The following is a 24,029-nucleotide window of genomic DNA, read 5'->3' as shown; positions in this document are numbered from 1 at the left end:
GTGGGTGGTGACGTACAGTATGTATGGATGCATCACAGTGTAGCGGCTACACCTCTGGTTGGTTAAGGTCAAAGACTCTGCATCATTCATAAGATGGTTCAAGGGCTGAAGGAGCTATTTTTCATACATGAAATACTGTATATATTTATTATAGGAAATTTCCTCATTTTTTGGCGTATGTAAAATACAGAATAATGAAGGATTGGAAGCTATTCCCTTTTACTCATTGTTAAATCTACCCATGACAAAGAAGTTCCCAAGAACGAAGAGAATTTCAAGAACAATCCATTCATTGTAAGAGGGGATACTGTACACATCCACATCATCCACTTTATCTCACACTGCACAAGGCCACCCATGACACTTGCATACTAATGTAGTATATCGGGACTTTGGAACCTTAAAAAATCTGTGTGGCTCTGAAACTTTTTATATTCTGGAACCTTACATACTCTTATTAATTCTTTAAATAAAAAACAACGGAAATTACTGAAAGTACAGTACATACTGTATGTCTTAGGTATGATTATTTTACTTGAATTAATTTATCATGAGCTAAATAAGCCAATCTGTGTTAGTGTAATATGCTGGCTGTTGTTTTGAACAGTTGTGCCTCCCTCCTGAGACACTACAATGTATGTACTGTACAGTGTTTCTTTCCCATTTCCACCCTTAGATGTCTTGAGCTGGCTGACAATTACTAACGACCACCCACAGTAGTTACAAGCGACGTAAAATTATTCAACCTGCATGCTGTCAGGTGATGAAAATCACCTGGTGGCAGGATTTCAAACTAGACCTTACATCCACTAAATGACCATCGTTGGTTAGTCTGTCCTCCGTTCTCACGGTGAGAACTTCTTCATCACTTGTTCATCTTAGTCGGTTTTTGACAGCTAAGTGGTGTAAATTCCTTGCATCACATTCATGTTATTTTTGTAATTTAATTTGATATAAACTGTGTATTTCTTTAATTTTGGTATTGGGATTTATGTTCAGTTGAAGCACTGTTAATTTTCCTTTATTTATATTAATACCATGTTTTATGTTAATATTATTTTATAAAAAAATTGACTTTAAAATTCTCTACCCTATATTACTACTGTACAAAGAATTTTGCTGGTTCTGACTTAAGAAATAAAACTGAGGAATTAACCAAATTACAAGAACTTATCTTTTAGCAGTGTTGATTGAGATGATTAGTTACCGAAACCCCCTAGACAACAGTTATGGTATCCAGAGAGAGAGAGAGAGAGAGAGAGATGACTGCCCACCAAACATACACTGACCCACCTTCAAACATACAATGACCCACCATCAAACATACAATGACCCACCATCAAACCTACACTTACCCTATGTGGGGTATGGGTTGTTTGGTTCACACTCAGGATGGGTTGGAGAAAGGAAACTCACGATGTGCTCTCTATATACATGTTGTATTGGATGTACAATGCAGCTTGGTGCTGGGAAGGCAGCATGGTTACAAGCGTGATGTAGAGAGAGCTGGTTGGTGAGGACGCTCAGAGAAGGACAGCTTGTGGGTCGCCATGCTCGCCGGCGGGAGCGAGGGCCGCCAGGCAGGCGGAGGAGGATGAGGTGGTGTTGCTGGCTTGTTGGTGTAGGTAGAAAGAGGCAGGTCACCACGAGGTCAGGTCTTAAATAGCGGGGGTAGGCGTGGCTTAGCAGTTGACCCCCGCTATGTGGTGTATGGCGGCGCTGGTTGACCTAGACCACGAGGCATACACTGGGGAATTGGTGGGGTCGGCTAGGCAGCGACAAACAGCGTTTGTAGGGGAGAATTCCACTACACCACCATCAAACGAATCCAGGGAAAAAAGTCAGAAAAGTAACAGAAAAAAAGTCACACAACCTAACCTAACTTAACCTAACCAAACCTACGTGCATCATATATAAATTGTGTTGTCAATATGTAAAAGTCACAGAAAACAGTCGCCTAACCCAACCAAACCTAACTAAAATATTTTTAGTTTTATTACCTTAAATGTTACTTTTCCTGTGACTTTTTTTCCTAGCCAAAATTGTGACTTATTCTGTGACTTTTTTCCTGTGACTTTATTACCTTTCACCTATCAAACATACACGGATTCACCACACACCTCAGCATTAAAAATTATCACCAATACACCACTAAATATATTCAAGTCCACCATCTACATCAACACAGAAAACTTAAGGATAGAGGTAAGGGGAGAAGCGTCCTGGGCCGGTAAACCAAAACACCGTCCATTATTGAGGAGTGTCAGCTCAGAGCCATGTCAAAATATCTATGAAGTAGGTGGAAAGACACACCCTCATGTAATGTCAACGGGAGGTAAGGTTCTGCATATTCTCTTGAATGAGTACATGTAAAAATGGACATCATATTCTTCTTTTTTGTTGTAAAATATCTATATATGCGGATTCTTTTGAGTATTGGAATATACTACTGTACAGTTGGTAAATTTTCACGTGTTGCCGCTATGCGAAACCAAAGTTGAATTTCTGTTCTTCCGGTGGTTTTTGATGTGTTATGAATGGATTTAACCTTAATTTCTGATGCAAATCAATAATTTCTAATATAAGCCCACCCTTCCATCTCAGACTCGAGAGATTTGGGTAAATTTTTACTTTAGGACATGAGTCCATAGGGGTTGACCAATATGTTTTTCCAGTGTATTTTGGTGTGTTTTAAACGAATCTGATCTTCATTTTTGGCGGGAATTGCTCGTTTTTGCCCCCGCCCCCCCAACAATAATGGGGGAGAGCCTGGGAAGTCGGGGTTTTCGGGTGGGGGAGAAAGTGAAAACGAGTCATCTAACCTAAAAAAACCCTGACCTAACCCCACCCCTAGCCGGGGGCTCTTCCCCCAGACCCCTGTAGGCCTATCTTAAACTAACCTTAATTTTTCAGTACCTAGTTAAGAACTTTGGGGCGCACCATGTCCGAAAGTACAATACCTTAGTTAGAAATAGAAGGACCAGGAATACGTAAGAATTGGATCGAATGATCGTCTTTCTCGTAAAACTCAGCAATAAACTTAAACTAATCGTAGGAGCACAAATGACAACCAACCTCCACCACGGCCATTGTGAGACTGGTCAATGAAATTACCCAGGCTGCTTCCTTTGAAAAAAATCAAATGTGATTGGTAAAAAAAAAATTGCTTAATGATATTGATACATCATTGGTCACGAATGGATGACGTCAGTCAATATTGCGCATGCGCCGATAACGTCTCACAGACGAAGACTGAAAACTACGTAAGATCATATTCAATTGTGTCGCTATTATCCATTTCTGCCATGTATATATGGGGTTCAGAATGCTCAGAATAGGGAGATCTAAATGATTCAGTAACTAATAACTTTCGGGCGCACTATGTTCTAAAGTAAAATTATACCGAGATTTGTTATAAACATCAAGTTAAAAAGTGTTCAAGACCCATTAAAAACCATCAGAAAAACACTTATGAATCTAACCTAACTGGGGGGGGCTCCACAGTCGTTCAGTGTTCTGGGTGTGTACCGCTACATATGAACATAACAAAATGTTAAATATCTCGCTTATACGTAATTAGCGACAAAAATACCATTGAAGAAAAGTCTTAGAATTGTCAAAATTACCAATTGCATTTATAAAATTCATGAGATTCGTTTAGTGGCAAAGAGTGAAATAATACCATACAGTTGCCAGGTGTCCTGGTATTATTGCAGTTTCGGTCAATACACGGCCGACTGTTTTGACCGTCTCCAACCCTTAGATCTCCTTATTTGGAGTATTTCTAATCCCATTTCAACCAGGGTGCAAAGAATAATAATGTCAGAAATGAATTTTAAAGTTTTTCCATGCATTTTTTGGGGATAACTTTAAAACGGGTACTGTACTATCCCCCGGAAATAAAGGACAAATTCGATTAAATCACTCCAAAATACACAGGATAAATTAATTTCCAAACTACTAGGGCATATTGGCCAAAACTGCAGTTTTACCGGTGTTCCATATACATATACTGTACAGGACTGCCCCGTATTTCCTTGCTTTGTCTTGGTGTTCTGGAAAGGTGTGTAAGGCTGCTTAATGGACAAGTTGTCGGTCGGAATTTTTTCGTAAGGTGACAGGTCAATGGGTAAAGAAAATGCTTAAATTCACAATGGTAATGATATTTTAAAATAAATATAGCCAAAAAGTAAATAAAAAATAACGGTTAAAGCAGCTAAAAAGTCACGTGACTGCGAAAAGCTCTGTGATTGGTTGTGACATCCCAGGTTGGTTTGAGTTGCCGAGTGGGAGCCTGGAGGCAGCCAGCTGTGGTGTATGTGTTGTTACCAACAGAAATACAGGACTTGTGGCCATATACCTGTACAATGTTGATATGTACAGGCATACCTTATTTTTAGTTTAAAATAAATTACTGCTCAAGTATCATCGTGTGTGTTTACTTGCTGGGTGCCAAAATGATGCAAAAGACCGATAACTCCAACATGGAAGTTTTCACCACTGTTCTCTATTTCATGTCTGGAAAATGTAAGTTTTCATCACTGATGTCTATATTTAATGTTGTGGAAGGACTAGGGACGACCATGGCCAGGGAATAGGCTTGAAATGATCAGATGGCAGATGTAATTTAACGTGCTTCATAGCTGTGTGGCAGAGTTCTTGATAATACTCTACAATCATAAAAACATTTACTTTTGGTAAATTTCTTTCACCTGCCTTGATGAACCCTGGATGTAGTTGTCCAACCTTCTCAGCTGATCGGCTCTGTAAATAAATATTATTAAATAATTAATTGTGCTTTACTGTGCAACACTATAATGCTATATTGAATATATAAATATTACTGAGCACATTAACTAATTCAATGGATATTAGCTGCCCCTACTACAAATTTCATAGTATAAAAATTACAAACAATATTGGTACAGTATTATTTTGATTACCTGATAGCACTCTACCATGTTGTGTGGTCTCTTGCAGCCTCTCTCCTCAGGTACTTACCTCGGAGGTTGTTTCATACAACCTCTCTTTATGTCATTCTTGGCCTTCCTGGTCCTTCTCCCCTCTACATTCAGACTTATACACCTCTTGAACCAATTTATCTCCTCCATTCTCACCACATGCTTGAACCATCTCATTATACCTCTACACAAAACCTCGCCAGCACGTCTTTGAAATTGCCTTGATCCACATAATAACAAATTAGGAATTTGTGTATCATCCAGTTTTTATTTTATTATTTATATTACAGTCGGCTTCCTCTTAACATTTGTTTGAAGTACATAATGTTGATGTCTTGCATCCCACCAACCACTTTCTCCAACCTCCACCCTTTGCAAAAAGTGAGCTTATGACAGTGCTTCAGTTACATTAAAGATTAAGTGAAACCTGCACAAGTTTCGGCATTTTAATTGAATATGTGGCAAATTATGATTAAAAAATAAGGGTTTTCTGCCGATTTCGTCTTTCATCGTAAATAAGAATAAAACAAAACCTCAACTGTGGTGACACACCAGCAGCAAGACTAAGTGTGTCATTACTGTCATATATCTGCTGATATTGTTGGGGATACAGTCATGATTTCCTTTGTACTGTAGTTGTATTTATGAGAGTGATGAGAATCATTAAACAGTCCTACTTCAAATTTCAACTATAAATTGAAGTTGAGAGTTATAATAAATGTGTTTCACCAATATAATGCACTAAATAGTAAACATCATTATCCCGCAGGTGCAGAAACAATTGTTGAATTTTTTGCAGATGCTCCGCATTGCTTTTACTTTTGCTTTTTTCCACTTTGCCACAGATTGGCTCATAAGCCACTTGGGTTGTTGGTCATGTCTCTGTTATGCACTGTTGGCAAGTACCAGTATTGGGCATGTACTGTACCTGTACTGGCTCCTGAATGTATCTGTACCTACACCAGGGATGATCATGTCTGATCTTGAATGAGCTCACACTCAGTGCTGCCACAATGCTATTTGGCAAATTATTGCAGGGGGTTTATAATTTTCACTCCAAAAAATGTTTGTCCTGACTATTTTCTGAACTTGGGGCTTCTTCAAACTTAAACTGTGACCCCTAGTGAAGTATTAACCGAGTGCTGGCTATATTATCAGAGTTACTATTATACTGCAGGTACTTGTGTTATTACAAGCATTATTATTATTATTATTATTACAGAATTATTACAGAATTATTGTACTATTATTACTTTACCGGTACTTTATTATTATTTTACAATAAATTTTAGCATACAGTATATCAATATGAAATAGAAACTCAGGACTCAAGTTATGTTTCAGGTAATGAAACATTAAAAGCAAGAAATGGCAGCCAGTGAAGTGCAGCATGTGACCCCTGATGAAGAGAGCTTATCTTCCATATCTGTCAATATCAGTTGTCCACAAGGATGTCCTCGTACATTTGCCAATTCCTCTGCCCTCAGACTACATTTAAGTCAGGTATGGGTTATTCTTACCTCTTCAGTGACTACTGCAAAGGTAGGCCTTTTGAATTTATTAAATGAGTAGGATTTTTGCTATTAAAAATCTGTTAGATATTTTAAATAAATAAGTGCACCAGATGCAGTGCCTGTAGAAGTGTTAAGCTCTTCTTGATTAAGTATTTAACCCTTACGTCCTGGGTGACGTTCCAGAACGCAGGACCGGCCCGCCCTGGGTGACGTTCCAGAACGCGTGCCTTTTCCCGCCACCGTTTGAATGCCCATTGCAGGTTAACAGGTACCAGCGTGACTATTTGTCTGTCACAGCACACGGCGGGGAGCGTGGGTGGACTCAGAGCGGTCAGTAACCATTCCCCTGTCGTCATGGAGAGTCGCCCCTCAACCTCCCGTGCCATTTCAACCCCAATCAAGCGTCGCAGCCACCGTGGGTTGGATGATTGTGAGATACAAACAGAACTATATGATGTAAGTGCTGTATTGTGTGATTCTGGTGAAAGTGGTGATGAAGTCAGTGCTTATATGCCTAGTGATCCTGAGGATAGCGTCGAGTTAGACGATGTTTTAGGGACAAGTGGTGATGAGGGCGAGGTACAGCCAGCGCGGTGTAGGCCCGCCACGCGTTCACAGCCCAGACAAGGAACAAAGGATGTTTTTGTTTGGTCTGATGGCAGCAATTTCCAGCCTGACATCCCTGATTTCAGACGCTCATCAGGTGGAATTACTCCTGAATTTCCTTGTACAGAGGAATCAAGTGAGATGGACTACTTTTGTGCCTTCTTTGATGGTGCATTCATGGACTTACTGTGTACTGAAACAAATAAATTTTATCAGCACATGTGTGAAGCTGACCCCCGCCCTGGCCCCTCGCCAAAAATGCGCCGATGGACTGATGTTGTTGTGTCTGAATTATATGTGTTTTTTGCATTACTAATGCTAATGGCACATGTGAAAAAACACGTACTTCAGGAGTATTGGATATCTTATGATGACATCACAGCAACTCCATTGTTTTCGAAATTCATGTCAAGAGACCGGTTTGCCTCCATCCTGTGTTATCTACACTTCATGGACAACAACAAACCTGTGGCCGGTGACCCACTCTGGAAAATAAGGACAGTTTTTATGATGCTGAAGGAACGATTCATGAAGTTCTTCAAACCCTTTCAGAATGTAGTGGTGGACGAGTCTCTGGTGCTTTTCAGAGGACGTGTTGTTTTTCGACAATACATTCCCTCCAAACAACATCGCTTTGAGATAAAGTTCTTCGTGCTGTGTGACTGCGAGACTGGATATGTCTTAGATCTCATAGTTTACACAGCAAGTGATGTAGACATACCCAAGGATGATCCACATGGTTTCTCTGGTGCTGTTGTCAAGAAACTTATGGACCGCTACTTTGGAGGGAATCATGTCCTCTACATGGACAATTATTATACCTCTCCTGCCCTGGCCAAGTTCCTACTTGAACATGACATCGGTTCTTGTGGGACAGTACGTAAAAACAGGAAACACTGGCCCATGTTTCCTGGTAAACCTGCAAGAGGAGACATCCAGCTAAAGCAAGCAGACAAGTTGCTTGCAATACGTTGGCATGATAAGCGTACTGTGCAGATGCTGTCAACCGTTCACAAGGGCATAATGGTGGACAGTGGCAAAACGGACAGGGCAACAGGAGAGGTAGTAAAAAAACCTGACGCTGTCGTGGACTACAATGTCAACATGCACTTCATGGACAAGAGTGACATGCAGGTTGGCGCAGTTGAGTGTGTACGGAAATGTCTCAAGTGGTATGTGAAGATGTTCCTACATCTCTTGGACATCACCATCCTGAATGCGTACAACTTGTACCTTGTAAAATCCGGGAAAAAACCCTCTCTTAGGGTTTTTCAGAAGCAAGTGACAAATCAACTCCTGGAGAAATATGGCAACATTGTGGCAGCTGTACCACGACGTCGAAGCCAAGCAAGACTCCCTGACAGACTCCTTGCATGTGACTGGGTTACTCGTCACTACCTGGATGGCCTTCCGACTCTTCCAAGTGGTCGTAGGATGCAAAAGAGGTGTTACGTCTGCAGGAACACCACAAAGCGCCCAGCAAAACGTAAGGATGTGACGACGTGGTGCAAGGAGTGCGACATTGGTCTCTGTGCACCTTGCTTCATGGAGTACCACACAAAGAAAATATTCTAAAACAATGTGGCACGTGAGGAGTGCTTGTAAATAGTTTAAATGTAATGTAAGTGTATTTGTAAGGTACAAAGTGACATTTGTGTAAAAGGTACACAGTTGTACGCATTCACTCACCACTACCCACAAGCAAAAGGAGGCGCCTCGTCAGGGTAGCACAAACACCACCGCTACCTATCACCACCACCTCTCCTCCTGCGATCAAAGGGAAGCTGCTTGGTAAGTACCTTCTTTTGTTTGTTTATTTTTCATTGTCTGTCCATTTTATCATGTTGTATCAAAGTAATATTACTAAATGTAGTGTAGTTGTATTGTTGTGTAGTATTACTAGATGAGAGTGGTATGATTATGTTATGAATGTATTTGTTTGTGGAATTATTATTCTGATAATTATTTATGTGACTTACTTGCTCTCCCAAACACAAAGACAGCCAGACAGCCTGGCAACAGACTACGTGTGTATCGCTGAGCACTTTTGTGAAAAGTAATGCAAGTAAAATACATAATAAATTAATTATTTATAGGAAATAAGTATTATGATCAGTAAATACATGCATTATTGGCCATCTCGGACACAAAGCCAAGCGCTAAAATGACCCCTATGTGTGTTGTGACCGCTAGCGCTCGATGTTAAAAAAAAACTTTCCCCTTATTTGTCTCGTCACTGAGTTGCCAAGGAAGTTTCTAGAAGGACAATATATAATTGTTCTTACATCTTTTTGGTTGTTTTATCATTTATAAAGGTTAAAAATTATTTTTGGAAAAGTTGGTTTTCTCGTTTTACCCAGGGTGGAGGGTGCGGCCGGCTCCATCCTAGCCCGGGGCGTAGGGGTTAATGAGAAGAGACTACTGAAATATGTGATAGAGATGAAACATTGTGTGAATGGGTTTTTTCATCAATTATATGTTATGTAGACTGTGATTGTAAAAGGCATTTTATGAAATGAAGAGGAGAAATCACAGTTAATTTTTTAAGTACTGTAATGTAAATAAGAAGCACAAGAAGAGATCAACCAAGTGTTGTTATAAAATCAATTTGCCAAAGACTGAACATATTTAAAACTGGATGATTTTAACTAATGGAAGTTGTCTGACAGAAAATCCACTCTTATGGCAGGGAGTCCCACTGTGTTTGTTCAGGAGTATCACTGAGTTTTGATATGCAGGGTTCTGTAAAATAATAATATTTCAGCAGAAGAGTCATGGCTCCTCCCAGGTACCCTCACAGGTTGATTAAAGGTTACCTTAGCCAGGTTTAGTTAGGTTAACCCCTTGTGTATGGGGTCGCCTTTGAACTGAGTAAAATCGTCCAGCATTAACCAAATATAATATTAAAAATGGTGTCTCCACAATGAATGAGCTAAAATAGGATTCCAGGACCAGGATATCAGTTGTATTCAAATGTTTTACATTCTCAGGTGCACCATCTGGAAACTGGGAGTAATGTTGCCCCGATCCCTGGAACTATATGGTATCACTGTCCTGTGACTTCCTGTGTATACCACATTGACTTTGGTGTTAATGGGAGACATTTTCCAAAGTTGAAGTACCTTAAGCAGGTAAGTGTTTTGTTCTATGTTTGCTCTAACTTATTATTCTAGAGTTAAAATTGAATTGTTGATTACTGTTGTATCTCATGGTGAAAAGGGATTAGCTAGCTAGTCTTAATGCATGTGAATGACAACCATTTAGTCATTTTTGAAGTGTATACACATCATCAGACATAAGAGAGCCTGCTTACACAAAACATGTACTGTACAGTATACCGTACAGTATTCTACTAGCCCTTGAATTTGGCCCACTAGTTGCATTCTTATCAGCCTACAAGTCACTTGGTATTTAAAAAATACATATATTACTCACAACTAAATTCACTCGCTCTTTGTCTCTTACCATGTTTTAAGAATTATGAAACAGATCTCACACAACTTTCAAATGGCCCACCAAGCTGCATTTCCCAATGAGAATATATATATTTTTTTAATTAAACTATAAACACTATTTTTTCCTGATGTTTCTCGACCATCATCGTCCATCATCAGAGGAGTTACTCCAATGTATGAAATGCTCATGATTTAAGCATCTTCAATAAAATATTTCTTTTGGTTTTATGAGATACAGATAGTATATTTAAAAAAAATTGTAAATAAACCACAATAAATATACAGTATGTGTGTACAGTACTGTATGCCATTTTGAAATATGGCCCACCAGTAAATATTCGTTAAAAAGGTCCCTTTTCTTATATTTCTATTTGAACAATGTTAGGCCAACACAAGCAGCATAAATCTAAAGCTGTGTTGAGTACACACATTACACATTTACTATTATCACATTAATATAGAAGTTTAACAATGTTAGGTTAGGTTTTGGGTTCAAAATTCTTTGGGCTGGAGCGCATCTCAGTACTATACTGTATATCATGAGTTTTTGAATAGACAGTTTTTGGTATGGAACATATCCCAGTTTTACCATGGGATCCTATAGGAAGATGGGTCCCATTTAGTGAGAATTCATCTAATGAACACTTTTTCAAGAACACATGTCAATTCTTAGGTGAAACCATAAGCACTAAACAAATATTTGCACCTCTAAACATTCCTTGTTGTGTACCTAGATGTTTATTGCCGAATTTATTTTTATTTTGGATAAGTCATTATTTTCATCCTTATGGGATATTCTTCACCATTTTCCAATACCAATGTAATCTTTTGACCAGTTTTGTATTGCCTCTACACAATTGGCATAAATGTTTTATTTTAACCCAATCCCCAATATTTTATATGACTTTACTTCACCATTAACTTTTATTCTTTCATTGTTTTTTTACCAATTATCTTGCTAAAAATCAGAAATAATTTTTCTATAATTTAAAAAATAGCATTACATTATTGTTCAACTCCCTGCCAAACCCTTAATCATCTGGTAAGATATTTATTTGCTGATGCTGCACCTTCCTGATTCAAGTACCCGTAGATCTTTAGTACTGTAGTACGTACATCCATCATTATTAATCCTTATCTAGTATTTACAGTTGTGTGTTTACTTTAGCTGGTCCATTAGAGTGAATTTCAGAAGTCTGATTGATTTCTGTTCTTTTATTAGTGTGAAATGATATGATGTGATGTGACCTTATCATGCAAAGCACTGTCTGTGTGCCTGACTGTTAAGACAAATAGTTTAAGGATGTTATATGTCCTTTATTTTATTTTCAACTTTGATGAAACTCAACAATTATTGAATTTTTTGTATTATTTTACTAAGATTACAGATTAGATTGCATTTAAGCAGTCCCTAAGATCTCATGATCCTTATAAATAATTAGAACATTGAAAATATTATGGTGATCTTGAGACAGAAAAACAGTATTTTTAGTATTTGTTTGGGTACATGTACTGTACTTAATGGCATAGTATACAGTATGTTGACAGATATAGTCATCAACTTTATTACCAAATATTTCTTTACAGCACTACCTCAAGGTCCACGCAGCTCGCTCCCATGCTTGTGATTGTGGTCAAGCTTTCAGTACTGCAGCCCTACTTGCTCGCCACCGCCGTGCCTGTGGAGTCAAGCTTTTGTGTTGTTGTGGCCGGAGCTTTTCTTCTGTTGAGACCCTGCAGACTCATGCTCGCCGCTCTGGCCATGCTGTCCATCACTCCACTGTTCAAGCACTAAGGTATATTCAATCAATTATCTCTGGCTTTGCAGCTGTTAAATTTTATGTGACAATGAATGGTGAAGTATGGGTCTACACGTACAGGTAAGCATTTCTGGTTATTGCACTTCAGCCAGGTGGCTTTCATGCTATGGGGTCACTTACGAGGGGTGTTACTAGTCTTTAAACAGTGTCTCTTAGCATCACCCAGAGTTAATTTGTTTGTAGATATAGTCTTCCCATCATACTTGCAGCCTCAGATGAAGACATAGTGGTATTGATGCCAAAACACTGGAGGTCTCGTTTGAGCTGAGACTTCTCAGTCAGCATTCACCAGGCTAAGCGTCAGCCTGTTTAAACATTTCAGGGATTTATTAGCTAGATCTACCTCATTTATAGGTGTTAGTGTGAGATGAATATTATTTCTTACATATATCATGTCATAAGGCTTGTTGACATGTTACCAGCCCTACCAAGTGGGTTATCATGTTATAAGTGACTTCCCTTGATGCCAGTAACTGTTGACCAGATCTCAAGAACATCATACCCTAGGGTAGTTCTGTCTGATGAACTGGCATGAGTATAAGAGAGACATTAGCCAGCAAATGTTTTGAAATAATCTCCACTAGGCTTTAATAGACCTGCTTGTTATGTTTGCAATAGTTTAATGTACAGTACTTCCATTTAATTTTAGTGAGTTCATCACATTTAAAACCTTCAGTGAGTCTCAGGTAGCCCAATTACTATGTCATAATCCACTGTGTCAAAAACCTTTTGTAAATAAAAAATATCATGTACAGGCTGTCCCATGAGTTAAGAACAGGTTACATTCCTGGACCCTGTTGGTAAGTCAGAACAGCGTTAATTTCTTAGTATAGGTTAGATTAAAGCACAACCCTGCCCATACAAAACAACAATAATATCCCATTCATAACAATTCATGTAAAAACTGTAAATACAATGATGTTAACCCTTTCATCACCTTGTCTGATGTCATTAAGGCACCAAAAACATGAAAGTGCTAATTTCAGCTTTTTATCACTTTTATATTATGAGGATAACATAAAGTTTCCATATCTGGCTTGAAAATTCCTTTGAAATGTGGACAGGTAGTGGAAAATCTTCTTCTTTTTTTTTGGGGGGGGGGGGGTGGAGGAAATATTGAAAACAATTATATTTGTAACTTAGGTATTCTGTAGGTGATGTGGTCTGAAGAATATGATGTTGTCAAAATTGCCTCCAAAATCATGGATTGTGCCCTACAACCAAGTTATTCATCATTGTACATTTATATTTTAGTAAATTACAACCAGGTTTTGAGGTCCAGTATTGGTACCTAACCAGGAATCATTTTGGATGAAACCAAATAAAACAGACAATACAAACACATTTCAATAAACATAATAAACTTGCATTTGTTCATTTATTTTGTAAACCAATAAAAAGCATTATACAGTATAAGCTTCCTTGAGAGGGAGTGACACAACTCTTCCCTACAATCATCTTCCATCTTACATTCATGGCTCTGTAGAGGGAGATAAAATTAGTACAAACACATACCAGTAGTTCAACAGTATTCCTCAACCACCATAAAATACTATAGCTAGAAACATGAAGCATATATTGACGTATATTCATCACTGTTTGCAGTCTATATCCTTCCTTTGTGTACAGGTGTATACATATTTTCATACTTAACACACTTACATAACCTATCTCCATATAATAGAATAAAAACTTACCTCATTTATTTGGATGATAGGTGATAAAAAATCACATATGACTGTTAGCAACAGCTGGACTCAGGTGTCAGGCATCGTCTGCGATTCTGCATATTTGTGTTGTGGTTGAGCCTTTTGCCGAAAGATGGCAGTACAACCCAGGGCTGGCAGTGCATTCAAACTCTTTGCTGTGTAGCACTATAATTTAAAAATTGACTACAGTCACTTTGTGCAGTTAAAGGGTTAAATAATATGAAGTCCTGTACTGTAATGTAAAAACTGGGGTTTTAGTTACAGATTTTTGTAATGAATATGTTGGGATCCCGTTCATAAGTACAGGTGTACGTAAATTAGGTATTTGTAACGTAAATTAGGTATTTGCAACTCGGAAATTGCCTGTATGATCAATGTAGTTTTACTGGGTGTTCTAAATTTCAGCACTTAACCGAAGTCCCATTAGTGTCCAGATGTGAGGTCCCATTATATACCTTCTGTTAGGGTTTGACAGGAATGATACTGTACTGTACTGTAGTGTACTGTACTTTACTCAAATAATAAACTTTTCTTCTAAATACCCTCAGAGCAAAGAAGACATCACTTGCTGAACTGCCCATGACAACACAGTCATCTCTACAGAGTTCCTCTCAGGCAGTTTGGACACATCATATCCCATTCAAGTACAGTATTATATTTTTAAGTATATTGTTGAAGTATTCTTTGTATTTTAATAATTGTTTTTCATCAACACATTGCTTGTACTGTATAGGTTGATGCCCTCTTATTTGGTACTCCATTGATTGACAATTCCCCAATAAACAGCTGTTATAATAAGCACATTTGTTAGACCTCTTAATTAACAACACGTTCAAATGCCATTTGGCTCTGGACCCATTTCCACCAATATTTTATGCGTCACATAATAATCACCTGATTAAACATCATTTCAAAATAAGACTAAAGATCACATTGTACTGGTAGACAATGCAATACTGTACTGTATTAGGATTCCAAAGTTGAAAAAAGTTGTGCCAGCTTATATATACAAAGCACAGGTGCTCCTGTACTTACGAAGGAATTATGTTCCTGAGGCTTGTTCATAAGTCCAATTGTTTGTAAGACTAACTTTACTCCTGTAGATACCCTACAGTACAGTCTTAAAACCTGGCCCACTCTTTTCCTCTTTGGAAATGTTTGTTATATCTGGAATTTTCTTCAAAATAATCCAGTCTCATCCACATTAAACACCTGTTCTGGCAGGTAACCCCCCCTCAGTGATGATGATGTATCACTGAAAGTTTGTGAGTTGAATGTTCTTAAGGAGAGGAGCACCTGTATTTGTTTTTTATATTGCTCTCCAAACAAAATAATTACCCTGTATACGGTATAGGGTACAGTATAGTACTGTACAGCTATCTTCAATAATGGAACAATTGATAAATAGCACTTCCAGTTTTGAGAATTATCCAGTCACTTGGGATATCTCCTATAACCATGAATTATTCCTTAATACTGGACAGAACCAACCGGCCAGATGGCTAGTAAGCGGGTAAGTGGTGAAATGATACATAAAATACCAGAATATCTCTGATCACTTACACATCATTTCTGGTAAGATTGAGTGATGCACTGCAGTCTACAGTACTGTATTACATCCCTCAAAATAAAATAAAGCATTCCCAAATACTATGCTGTATTATTTCCTTTTACTTTTTCTACCTCTTCCTCTTAATTTTTTCTTCTTAAATCTTTCATCCTCTTATTCTTTCTTCATCTTACTTTAAGTCTTTGTTTTGTTTTCCTCTTAAGTCTGTCCTTTTTCTTTCTTCCTCCTGTTCTTACGGGGTATGTCTTTTTCATCTTTTTTTTTCTTCCCCTCAATCTTAAGTCTTTCTCTCTCTTTTGCCAGATATTTTCAAAATTCTTTAATACATTACAGGAACCCCTGATTAGTGTTAATTTGCTTTAACAAAAAAAAAATATATACCCCTTCTTGCTTAATGTTAGGTAAAAATTTGGTTTAGCAATAGCTAGACTCACTGTGAAGGGGAAAAACTGGGGATGAGGTGGCCTGTGAGATGGCATGTTAACATTGTTACATGTAATGAAGCTGTAAATGCTGTGGAAAAATCATTACAATACTCTAATATGGCTTAGAAATAAAGAAAATATAATACTATAAAATAAGTGATCACATCTGTGGAGGCAGTGGGCTGTAACTGCGTCATCAACTCGCCAGCCGAGCCACACACTCCCTCATCCAATGTGATGTTATGACATACACACAGCGCAGCAGACACTCACACACATCTCTGAGTCAGCTGGGTGACTGCCCAACATGGAAGGAGCTATATTTTGTACATAAAATGTGTGCTTTTGTATTTTATGATTTTGCTCTGTATCAATTTTATTATTTATCATATCAATTTATTTGAATTAGGCTCACCTTTTGCTTACTAAATTGTTTAACTGTGAACCATTTTACTTATATACTATATAAGTTTTGTGTTAATAAATCAATGGTTGAACTTTGAAACCGTGTATAACAAACTCATTTATTATTATTATTAGGGAGTACAGTACGTACTCCATTTTTACCGTCCTGTCATTTCAAGTTGTTATTCGCCCTCTGTGCTTCGGTGCTATCCCTTGTTTAGCGATAATTTTGGTTAGTGTCAAGGTTTTCAGGAACTCAACTGCATCATGAGAAAGTTCATACTAGAACATATAAAGACAGATCTAAAAAATTCAGACTACTGTAATTGGTAACTTAACCTGGCTGGATTACTGAAAGTCACATAATTGCTGAATACATAATACAGTATAAATATAGAGAAATATGCTCATAAAATAGCACTAATTTTATTGAATAAATCATGTTTCACACTTAGAAAAATATTTTGTGCTTTCAATTTGTCATCATTCCCCTATAATCATCATATAACTTGCTCTTCAAGCTCACTCATCTCCACCAGAATCGCTGAGCCAGTTGCCCGATTGTCCAATTTCTCCTTAAATTCCTAAATTTCATGTGTTTATTACTTACAGTACAAGAAAGGTGTAAAGTTGTAAGAGAAATTGTGGAATTTGGAAGTGAACAAAAGTTTGGAGGTGTGTTTATTGCCAGCAACACATAAGAGAGCGAGAATTTAATGTACTGTACTACTCCGGTAACAAGATTATTATAAATGTTGGTTATTGTTTTTCTCAAATCTCTTCTGGTTTCTCTTCAAGTACAGGTATGAAATATATCCACAGAAATTAAAAAATGGTTTAAATACTATCCTGGTGTTATTCCAAAAAAGTGTAAATTAAATTCGCATAGCTTAAGTGTCAGCTGTACAGTACTGTACGTACTTATTTTTCTAGGGTTTCAAGGCAGCGAGGGGCCTTTCCCCTCAATACGTCACTGGAATTGGCAGATACTGTTCTTCCTTCATGATGACAAAAAAGGCTACTGGTTGAGGGAGGGACGTGTGAAGGGACCAACGTGGGGCAGGAAAAGTTGTCACAAAGTTCAATAAATCATTTGAGCAGAAATCAGGCACCAAACTTAAAAATTATGGGGAGTGAAAGAAGCGCATATCTATAGGATATACCGCCTGTAAGAGTTAATTACCATTACTTTCCATCTACAATGTTAGGTACCCATTCACAACTGGGTGGGGAGGGGATGCCCCAGGAGTGGATACCTGCCACATGTACCCCCCCATCATATATAAGGTTAGCTGTGTAAGAAGGAAGGTACTCCGTAACCCTTAATAAGTCTCCCTATATTACAAAATCTTACTGGCCATGGGTTCTGTGAAATAAGAGGATATCAGAATCAATCCTCTGTAATTATTTTTTGTTCTTGCAAGCAGTCTCCTTCCACAACACACAGTGGCCAAAATCAAGAGCAACAGGCTTTACTCTCTTTGACCATCTTTTTCAATAAGTGTTGTGTTGTGGTAATTAGTGGGGTTTACTTTTTAGGTACCACAGTATTGATGACAGTGGAGGAGGGGAAAGCAGTGTAGTCGAAATAATCAACACTTCATCATCTGCATCACCCTCTGTGCAATCCACGTTTGGTTCTGTGCTGCCTACTATTTGCCCAGCTCCTTCCACCTTTTGCTCAGCTTCTTCTACATTCAGTCAAGTTACTCCCTTACATCTCCAGCAACCAACTCATCTGCTAGCAGCTATTGCACTTAGTGAACTTGCTGCAACAGCCATGAAAAGGTATAGTAGTTGTCCATTTAAGGTAATTTTATGTGTACAGTATGGAATTTATGTGATTCAAGTTTACCCACCAGCTCCACTGACAAAACTCACTTGTCACCCCAGAAAAAATTGATAAAATACTGTTGAAACAGATACTTCTTCCATTTATATCTGGAGCATTATAGCTCCCCCAAAGAAAGAGCCATTGCTGTATAAAGAGCTATAGAGCCACAGTTGAGCATGTCACTTCACTTCCTGTCTCACATGCAAAAAACTAAGTCTCCTTTATTTACACTTCACTGTGTTGCTCATCTCCATGCTTTTGCAAACCGTACAAATGCAGTTTTTTTTCTTACAATTCTTGTCACATTATACCTTATACCATCAGCTCCAAGGGGGAAAAAAAAGGTACAAGACAACAATTTGATACTTCCTGTGGGAAAAAATAAATACAATTTTGGTAAGTAATTAAGTAGAGTAATACCCACATTTAGCACTCAGGATGTGTTATCCTAACCAGCATTCTAAGGGGTCATTGTATAGTATATATGGAGATGTGTTCTTGATGACATGATTTTTTTTTATCCAGGAGATTTACACAGCATTGTTTAATGAAGGGTATAGATATTAATAAACATATTATTACAGTAACATAAACTGTGCAGCAATTACTAATTAAAGAATAACAAATAAACAATTTTGTATCATGAATGACAGTCATTTGATGAATAGTAGTAGTAGACTGACTGAGAGATGCAGTGGGTGGGAGGGAAGTATAAGGGAGTAGGGAAGCAGTGGATATCGTATAGCTCTGCTCTGGTTAAAGCTAATCCATCTCTGCATCACTGAAATTATGATTTAGGTAGTGATAATAAAGGTAGAGGTGATGATGGAGGTGGTGGTGAGGAAGATGTGTTGAGGAGGTGTTGCGTCTATTGGTTTCTTTGGTAACACTGTGCCCGCAGCACTCCCAGACGCTATTGAACATCTGATATCTACACACAAAATTGAAGCAAAGTTATTTCTATTCAACATTACATAACATAGCATTTTAAAATATGGAGTGAGAAAGCAGAAAGGTGGGGGTGATTAGAGGTGAAATGGAAGGCAGTGGTAACACGCGCCGGGTGTTGCCATGCGCTCCTCAGCAGGTGATCTCCAATCTGCCACCACACATTGTGCTTCAGTTAACCACACACAATTATATGTCATACAGTAAGACCTACACTTAATATAACAACTTTGTGGTTATCATGGCTGAAGCTTTTATCTTGTGCATTCTTAATAATGGTTCTAACAGTTGCTCTAGCCAAGTTGAAAGCAGCAGCGACGTCCACCTGACACTCACCAGCTTCCAACTGCCCCAACACTTGTAATTTTACATCCAAGGAGATAATTTTCCCTAACACTTTAGATGCACTAGCAGCATGAAAACTTGCAGGCCGTTTTCCAGACATGATGAGTAAAAAGGTCACTAATACTATAAAAAAATTGGCGAGTCAACTAGAATGTCTCCACAGTGTAAGCACAGCAAATTTGTACTGTACTGTAAACAGAGCACTTGGCACTGATTGGCTGAGTGTGTAAAAACAAAAAGAGCTGCTCTTTGTGTGTTGTGAGTGTTTGGACTCATGACTTTTGACTTCTTTCATGTTTGTTTTTCCCTAGAGCTCCAAGATGCAAGCAAGAATGCTATAACAAAACAGCGCTCTACGGGGTAGCACTAACCGGGGTATTACTGTACATATGTTGTGGGATTCTGTAAGGAAATGTTTGTTTTAACTTTAAATATTTAGGCATAATTCACTGTGTTTTTCCAGTCAGTTATCTCTTCTATTGGACCTATCTTCTTAATCACATCTAATTAAATGATAAAAAAGGTTATATCCTGTTTTGTTTTAAACGAGTTACCTATCTGTGCTTTGCTATAAAGTGGGATCTCAAGACTAATTCTGTATATTAATTGATTGATTCTTTTTTTAATGTGTAGGCTGGCTTGTGTGGATGTGGGAGTACAGACAGATGCTGAAGTAATGAGGCGCTCCAGAAGAAAGTCATCCAGCCCGGCAAAATGTTGGGAATCAGCAAGAAACAGCACAGCCCGAACTAGTGGCAAGCGAAAACGTACAGCAGAGACTCAAACAAGACTTACTCATAGAGATAGTAAGAGATTGCAAAGTGCCTCACCAGTTCAACTGTCTGGAGCAGCAGCTACAGTCTCTACAAGGATAAACTCTACCAATAATGATAATGATACTAGTTTTATTGATGTTAGTGCTGATGAGTGTAATGATGAAGGGTCTTTTGAAAGCTTAGCATTACAAGTAGACTTACCTGAATTTATTACTACACATCTGAGTAATTCAGGTACACAGACTAGTCCTCGTGTAGCTAGCCTGTCCCAGTCACATCTTCACAATCTTACAATCTCCCTGTTTGACCGTGCATGTGGCGATGATGAGCCTGGAATCACCCCACCATCAGTGACTACTATCACATCAACTCAAACACCAGAGCACCTTGATCCATTTACCAACACACAGCTACTAATTGAAGATGATGAAGACTTGTTGGGGGTAGTCAGCGATGCAACTGTTGGAACAAGAAGACCGCCACCTCTGGGTCAGATACGCTCATCAAGCATTGAGACTCAGACTGATCATGATGTGCTTCTGAGCAAGAATGCTGACACTCCTGATGATTCTGATGAAATCATATTAACAACTACAGAAACACAAACTGACCCCAGCAGCCTTCTCATCCTGAATGGGAATAATGCATATCAGAGTCCTACTTCCTGTCATGCATCAGGATCATGTCAAGTACATGACAATGACAGTTTATGGTGCACCAGTGAAACTCAGACGTATGAAGATTTCTCAGATATAGAACAATTTATGCGTTCAACAATTCACACACAGACACCAGATCATAGTCACAGTGAATTATTCCCTGAACTTTCTTTCACCCACACTCAAACCCAGACAAGCTTAGATGATCCTCCTGCACTTGTAACAACGCACACACAGACACCTACAAGCAAACCTCCTCCCCCAGGACTATCTGAAGTCTAGTCATCACCCAAGGTTAGATATTTTTGTTTAATTAAGTATAATAACTGAAATTACTCAATAATGGGTTAAGTGCCATAATGTACAATACAGTACTGTATTCTTTATGTAGTCCTCAAAACTAATTTAAATGTAATTCCACTCTTCTGCCTTAGTTCAGCTGTGGATTACGTCAGCATCTTGTTTTTCAAAGTCAGAACTTACGAAGTTGTTAAAACACTCCTCAAAATCACCTTCCACACTGCTTTCATCATGTTGCTGGTAACCTTCATCCCATGCAGCACAAATGTTTTCCAAGGTATGTTGAATATTTTAGTACTGTACTGTATTTACAAAAATCATGCGCTGACAGCTTGTCTGGACTGTTTCGCTTCATGTAGATGTGAAACAATTTTTGATGTTGTGGGTGGAGAGTGTTATCTGAAAAAAGTGCTTTAGGGTGGAGAGACTGCTTTTTAAACCAAACCTTTCTTGCCTGAAAAGTATCAGGAAATAAAGATTCACCAATTCGTAGCATAAAAGTTATAAATTTTTGAGTAATTTTGGGGAGTGATGTTAGAACTTATTGGCAGCTGCTTTACATCATGTTCACAGCTGCATCACCATTCTTCATGATTTTTAAAACCTTTCTTTTCATATACAAACCGTCCACAATACTGTACAGGTATTTGCCATTTTTGGTGCTAAAAAGTAATTATTTCACCTGCAAAATTGGCGTTACAAAGGCCGGCATTTACGATGGATTGTTTGTGTGTGTAGGTATACCTCTTTAGAATACTGCCATTTACACCACTGCACATTATTGGGTTGCTGCCGATATTTTTACTACAGGCAGCATATATTGTACTGTACAGTACTTTGTAGTCATAAATGTAGAGAAGGCATTTGGCAAGGTGTGTCATGAGGTTGTAGTGAACTGTGAGAAAGGATTGTCTTGTACGAGTAGCTATGGCATTGTATGAGAACCAACATCTACCTGTACATCCACTTTTACCAGTCTTTTGACATTAAAACAAGAAGTATATAGTACAGTATGTAATAAATATAAGAATATGTAAAAGAATTATGCAAGTTGTAATAAATATAAGAATATATAAAAGAATTATGCAAGTTGTAATAAATATAAGAATATACAGTATAAAAGAATTACATGCAAGTTGTAATAAATTTAAGGATATATAAAAGAATTACATGCAAGTTGTGGTATTGAGTGACTTATTGAGAGGTGTGCTTGTTCTCCCCCTCACAGCCGTGTTAACTGATGAACCTGTGTGTGTGTCCAGAAGGTTCTCATTGATTGCTGTTCTGCTGGAAATAATTTGCATGATATGAAAATTTCTCTTATAATAGCTTTGTAAAATAAAAAATCCAATAATTAAAAATATTGGTCATAAAAATTACATTGCAATAAATTGAACCTCCAATTTGTGACTTACAATGTAGGCTGCGACCACACATCTTGGCTCTCCCTTTTCCTGATCCAGTGGTGCAAGTGTTGCAACGACTGGGGAGAGGGAGAATTGCAATGGACTGCCGATAACCCAGTTTGTTGGGTTTCGCCTTAGCCTGTCCATCAGGCATTGCCTTCATCCGCCGGTGTAGTCGTTGGGTTCCCATGGTGGTCACCTCTTCCGCTTATACCACCGTTGGGGTCTTGTTGGAGCTCTGTAAGCATGTCTGCCTGATGCGGGGCTCCACCGCAGATTTTTCGTTCAGGGTTTACTCCTGTAGCCTTTTACCTACCAAGGTTAATCCGCAAGGCAATGGGGCAATGGTTGGTAGGTGCCAGGACGTGTCCACATGCCAGTGGGCCTATGCGCCGTCCCTCTGGGGTCCACTGCTACTCCGAGATCCCCTGCTGTCTAACCTGGGCCCACGAGGCACCCAGTTACCGTGTATTGCCACGAGGAGGGGGCACAGCAGAAGTCTTGATGGTGAAGAGGCTGTGTATTGGCAGGGGAAGACTTGTGCAAGTTCCTTCCCTGTTCGCCACGAGGGCTTGCCAGCAGCGGTAGCTGAGAGGGAGCAATCAATGCCTGCACCTTAACACTAACATAATGCTGCCACACTAGATGCATTACACCACCCTGTGTGCACACAATCTTACATTACAGAAAGTGAAAAAATAAATACTGTAAAGTTTTCATAAGGTATGAAGTTGTAAGTACCTATGGGGGGCAAGTGTATGGAGGTTGGAGGGTCTGTGGTGGAGCACCGCAGGATGTACACTAACTTATATCATTTTTGCTCTTTACGCTTTCATTAATTCTATTTATATGCTTTTGTTATTGATGTTTATGTGCCAGGTAAATGTTCTCATGCCTGTACACAACTCTAGCATATTGTCCCTCACTAATCTAGGAGGGGTACAAGAATGCACTCTTTCAGTCTGTGCATCCAATAGTTACAAATTATATTTCTTGAACAAATAACAATTAATTTTACCCAAACTTGGTAAAATAATTTTCTATCGTCATCCAGAAATATGGCCTTTTGGATTTTGCTGTGGCACAGCACTGTGGAAGACTTACCATCCTTAATGGTAACCTTATTCAAATGTTTCTCTAGTTTCTTTTCAGTCATCAGATTGTATAACCTCACATATGATACAAACACAGTACAGTAAACCCTTGTTATTCATGGGGGTTAGGTTCCAAGGAATGGCGCAAATAGGCAGAACCCCGAATAGCAACTATTACTACCTTAGTGCACTACTGTATACC

General features: G+C 38.5%; 1 protein-coding gene across 4 annotated transcripts; it reads left to right on the top strand.

Annotated features, from left to right (window-relative positions):
- The first annotated feature begins 2,109 nt into the window (after window positions 1-2,109).
- On the top strand, window positions 2,110-22,706 carry LOC121876211 (mucin-3A-like). Of its 4 annotated transcripts, none has more exons than XR_006090728.1 (8): window positions 2,110-2,335; window positions 6,306-6,464; window positions 10,072-10,212; window positions 12,124-12,332; window positions 14,614-14,709; window positions 18,005-18,253; window positions 20,226-21,604; window positions 22,556-22,706. XR_006090728.1 is itself a non-coding variant. In XM_042381193.1 (8 exons), the coding sequence occupies exons 2-7, from the start codon at window positions 6,330-6,332 to the stop codon at window positions 21,307-21,309; spliced, it is 1,914 nt and encodes a 637-aa protein (XP_042237127.1). In that variant the 5' UTR covers window positions 2,110-2,335; window positions 6,306-6,329; the 3' UTR covers window positions 21,310-21,321; window positions 21,462-22,706. The 4 variants fall into 4 exon arrangements, 2 of the variants coding, with proteins under 2 accessions (XP_042237127.1, XP_042237126.1); XM_042381193.1 differs by having other exon boundaries at window positions 20,226-21,321; window positions 21,462-22,706; XM_042381192.1 differs by having other exon boundaries at window positions 20,226-22,706.
- Window positions 22,707-24,029: the final 1,323 nt, after the last annotated feature.

This window comes from Homarus americanus, unplaced genomic scaffold, assembly GCF_018991925.1.
Source record: "Homarus americanus isolate GMGI-L3 unplaced genomic scaffold, GMGI_Hamer_2.0 scaffold34921, whole genome shotgun sequence".
Lineage (NCBI taxonomy): Eukaryota > Metazoa > Arthropoda > Malacostraca > Decapoda > Nephropidae > Homarus > Homarus americanus.
Note: the sequence above shows the minus strand (reverse complement) of the source record. Positions and strands in the feature narration are given on the sequence as shown.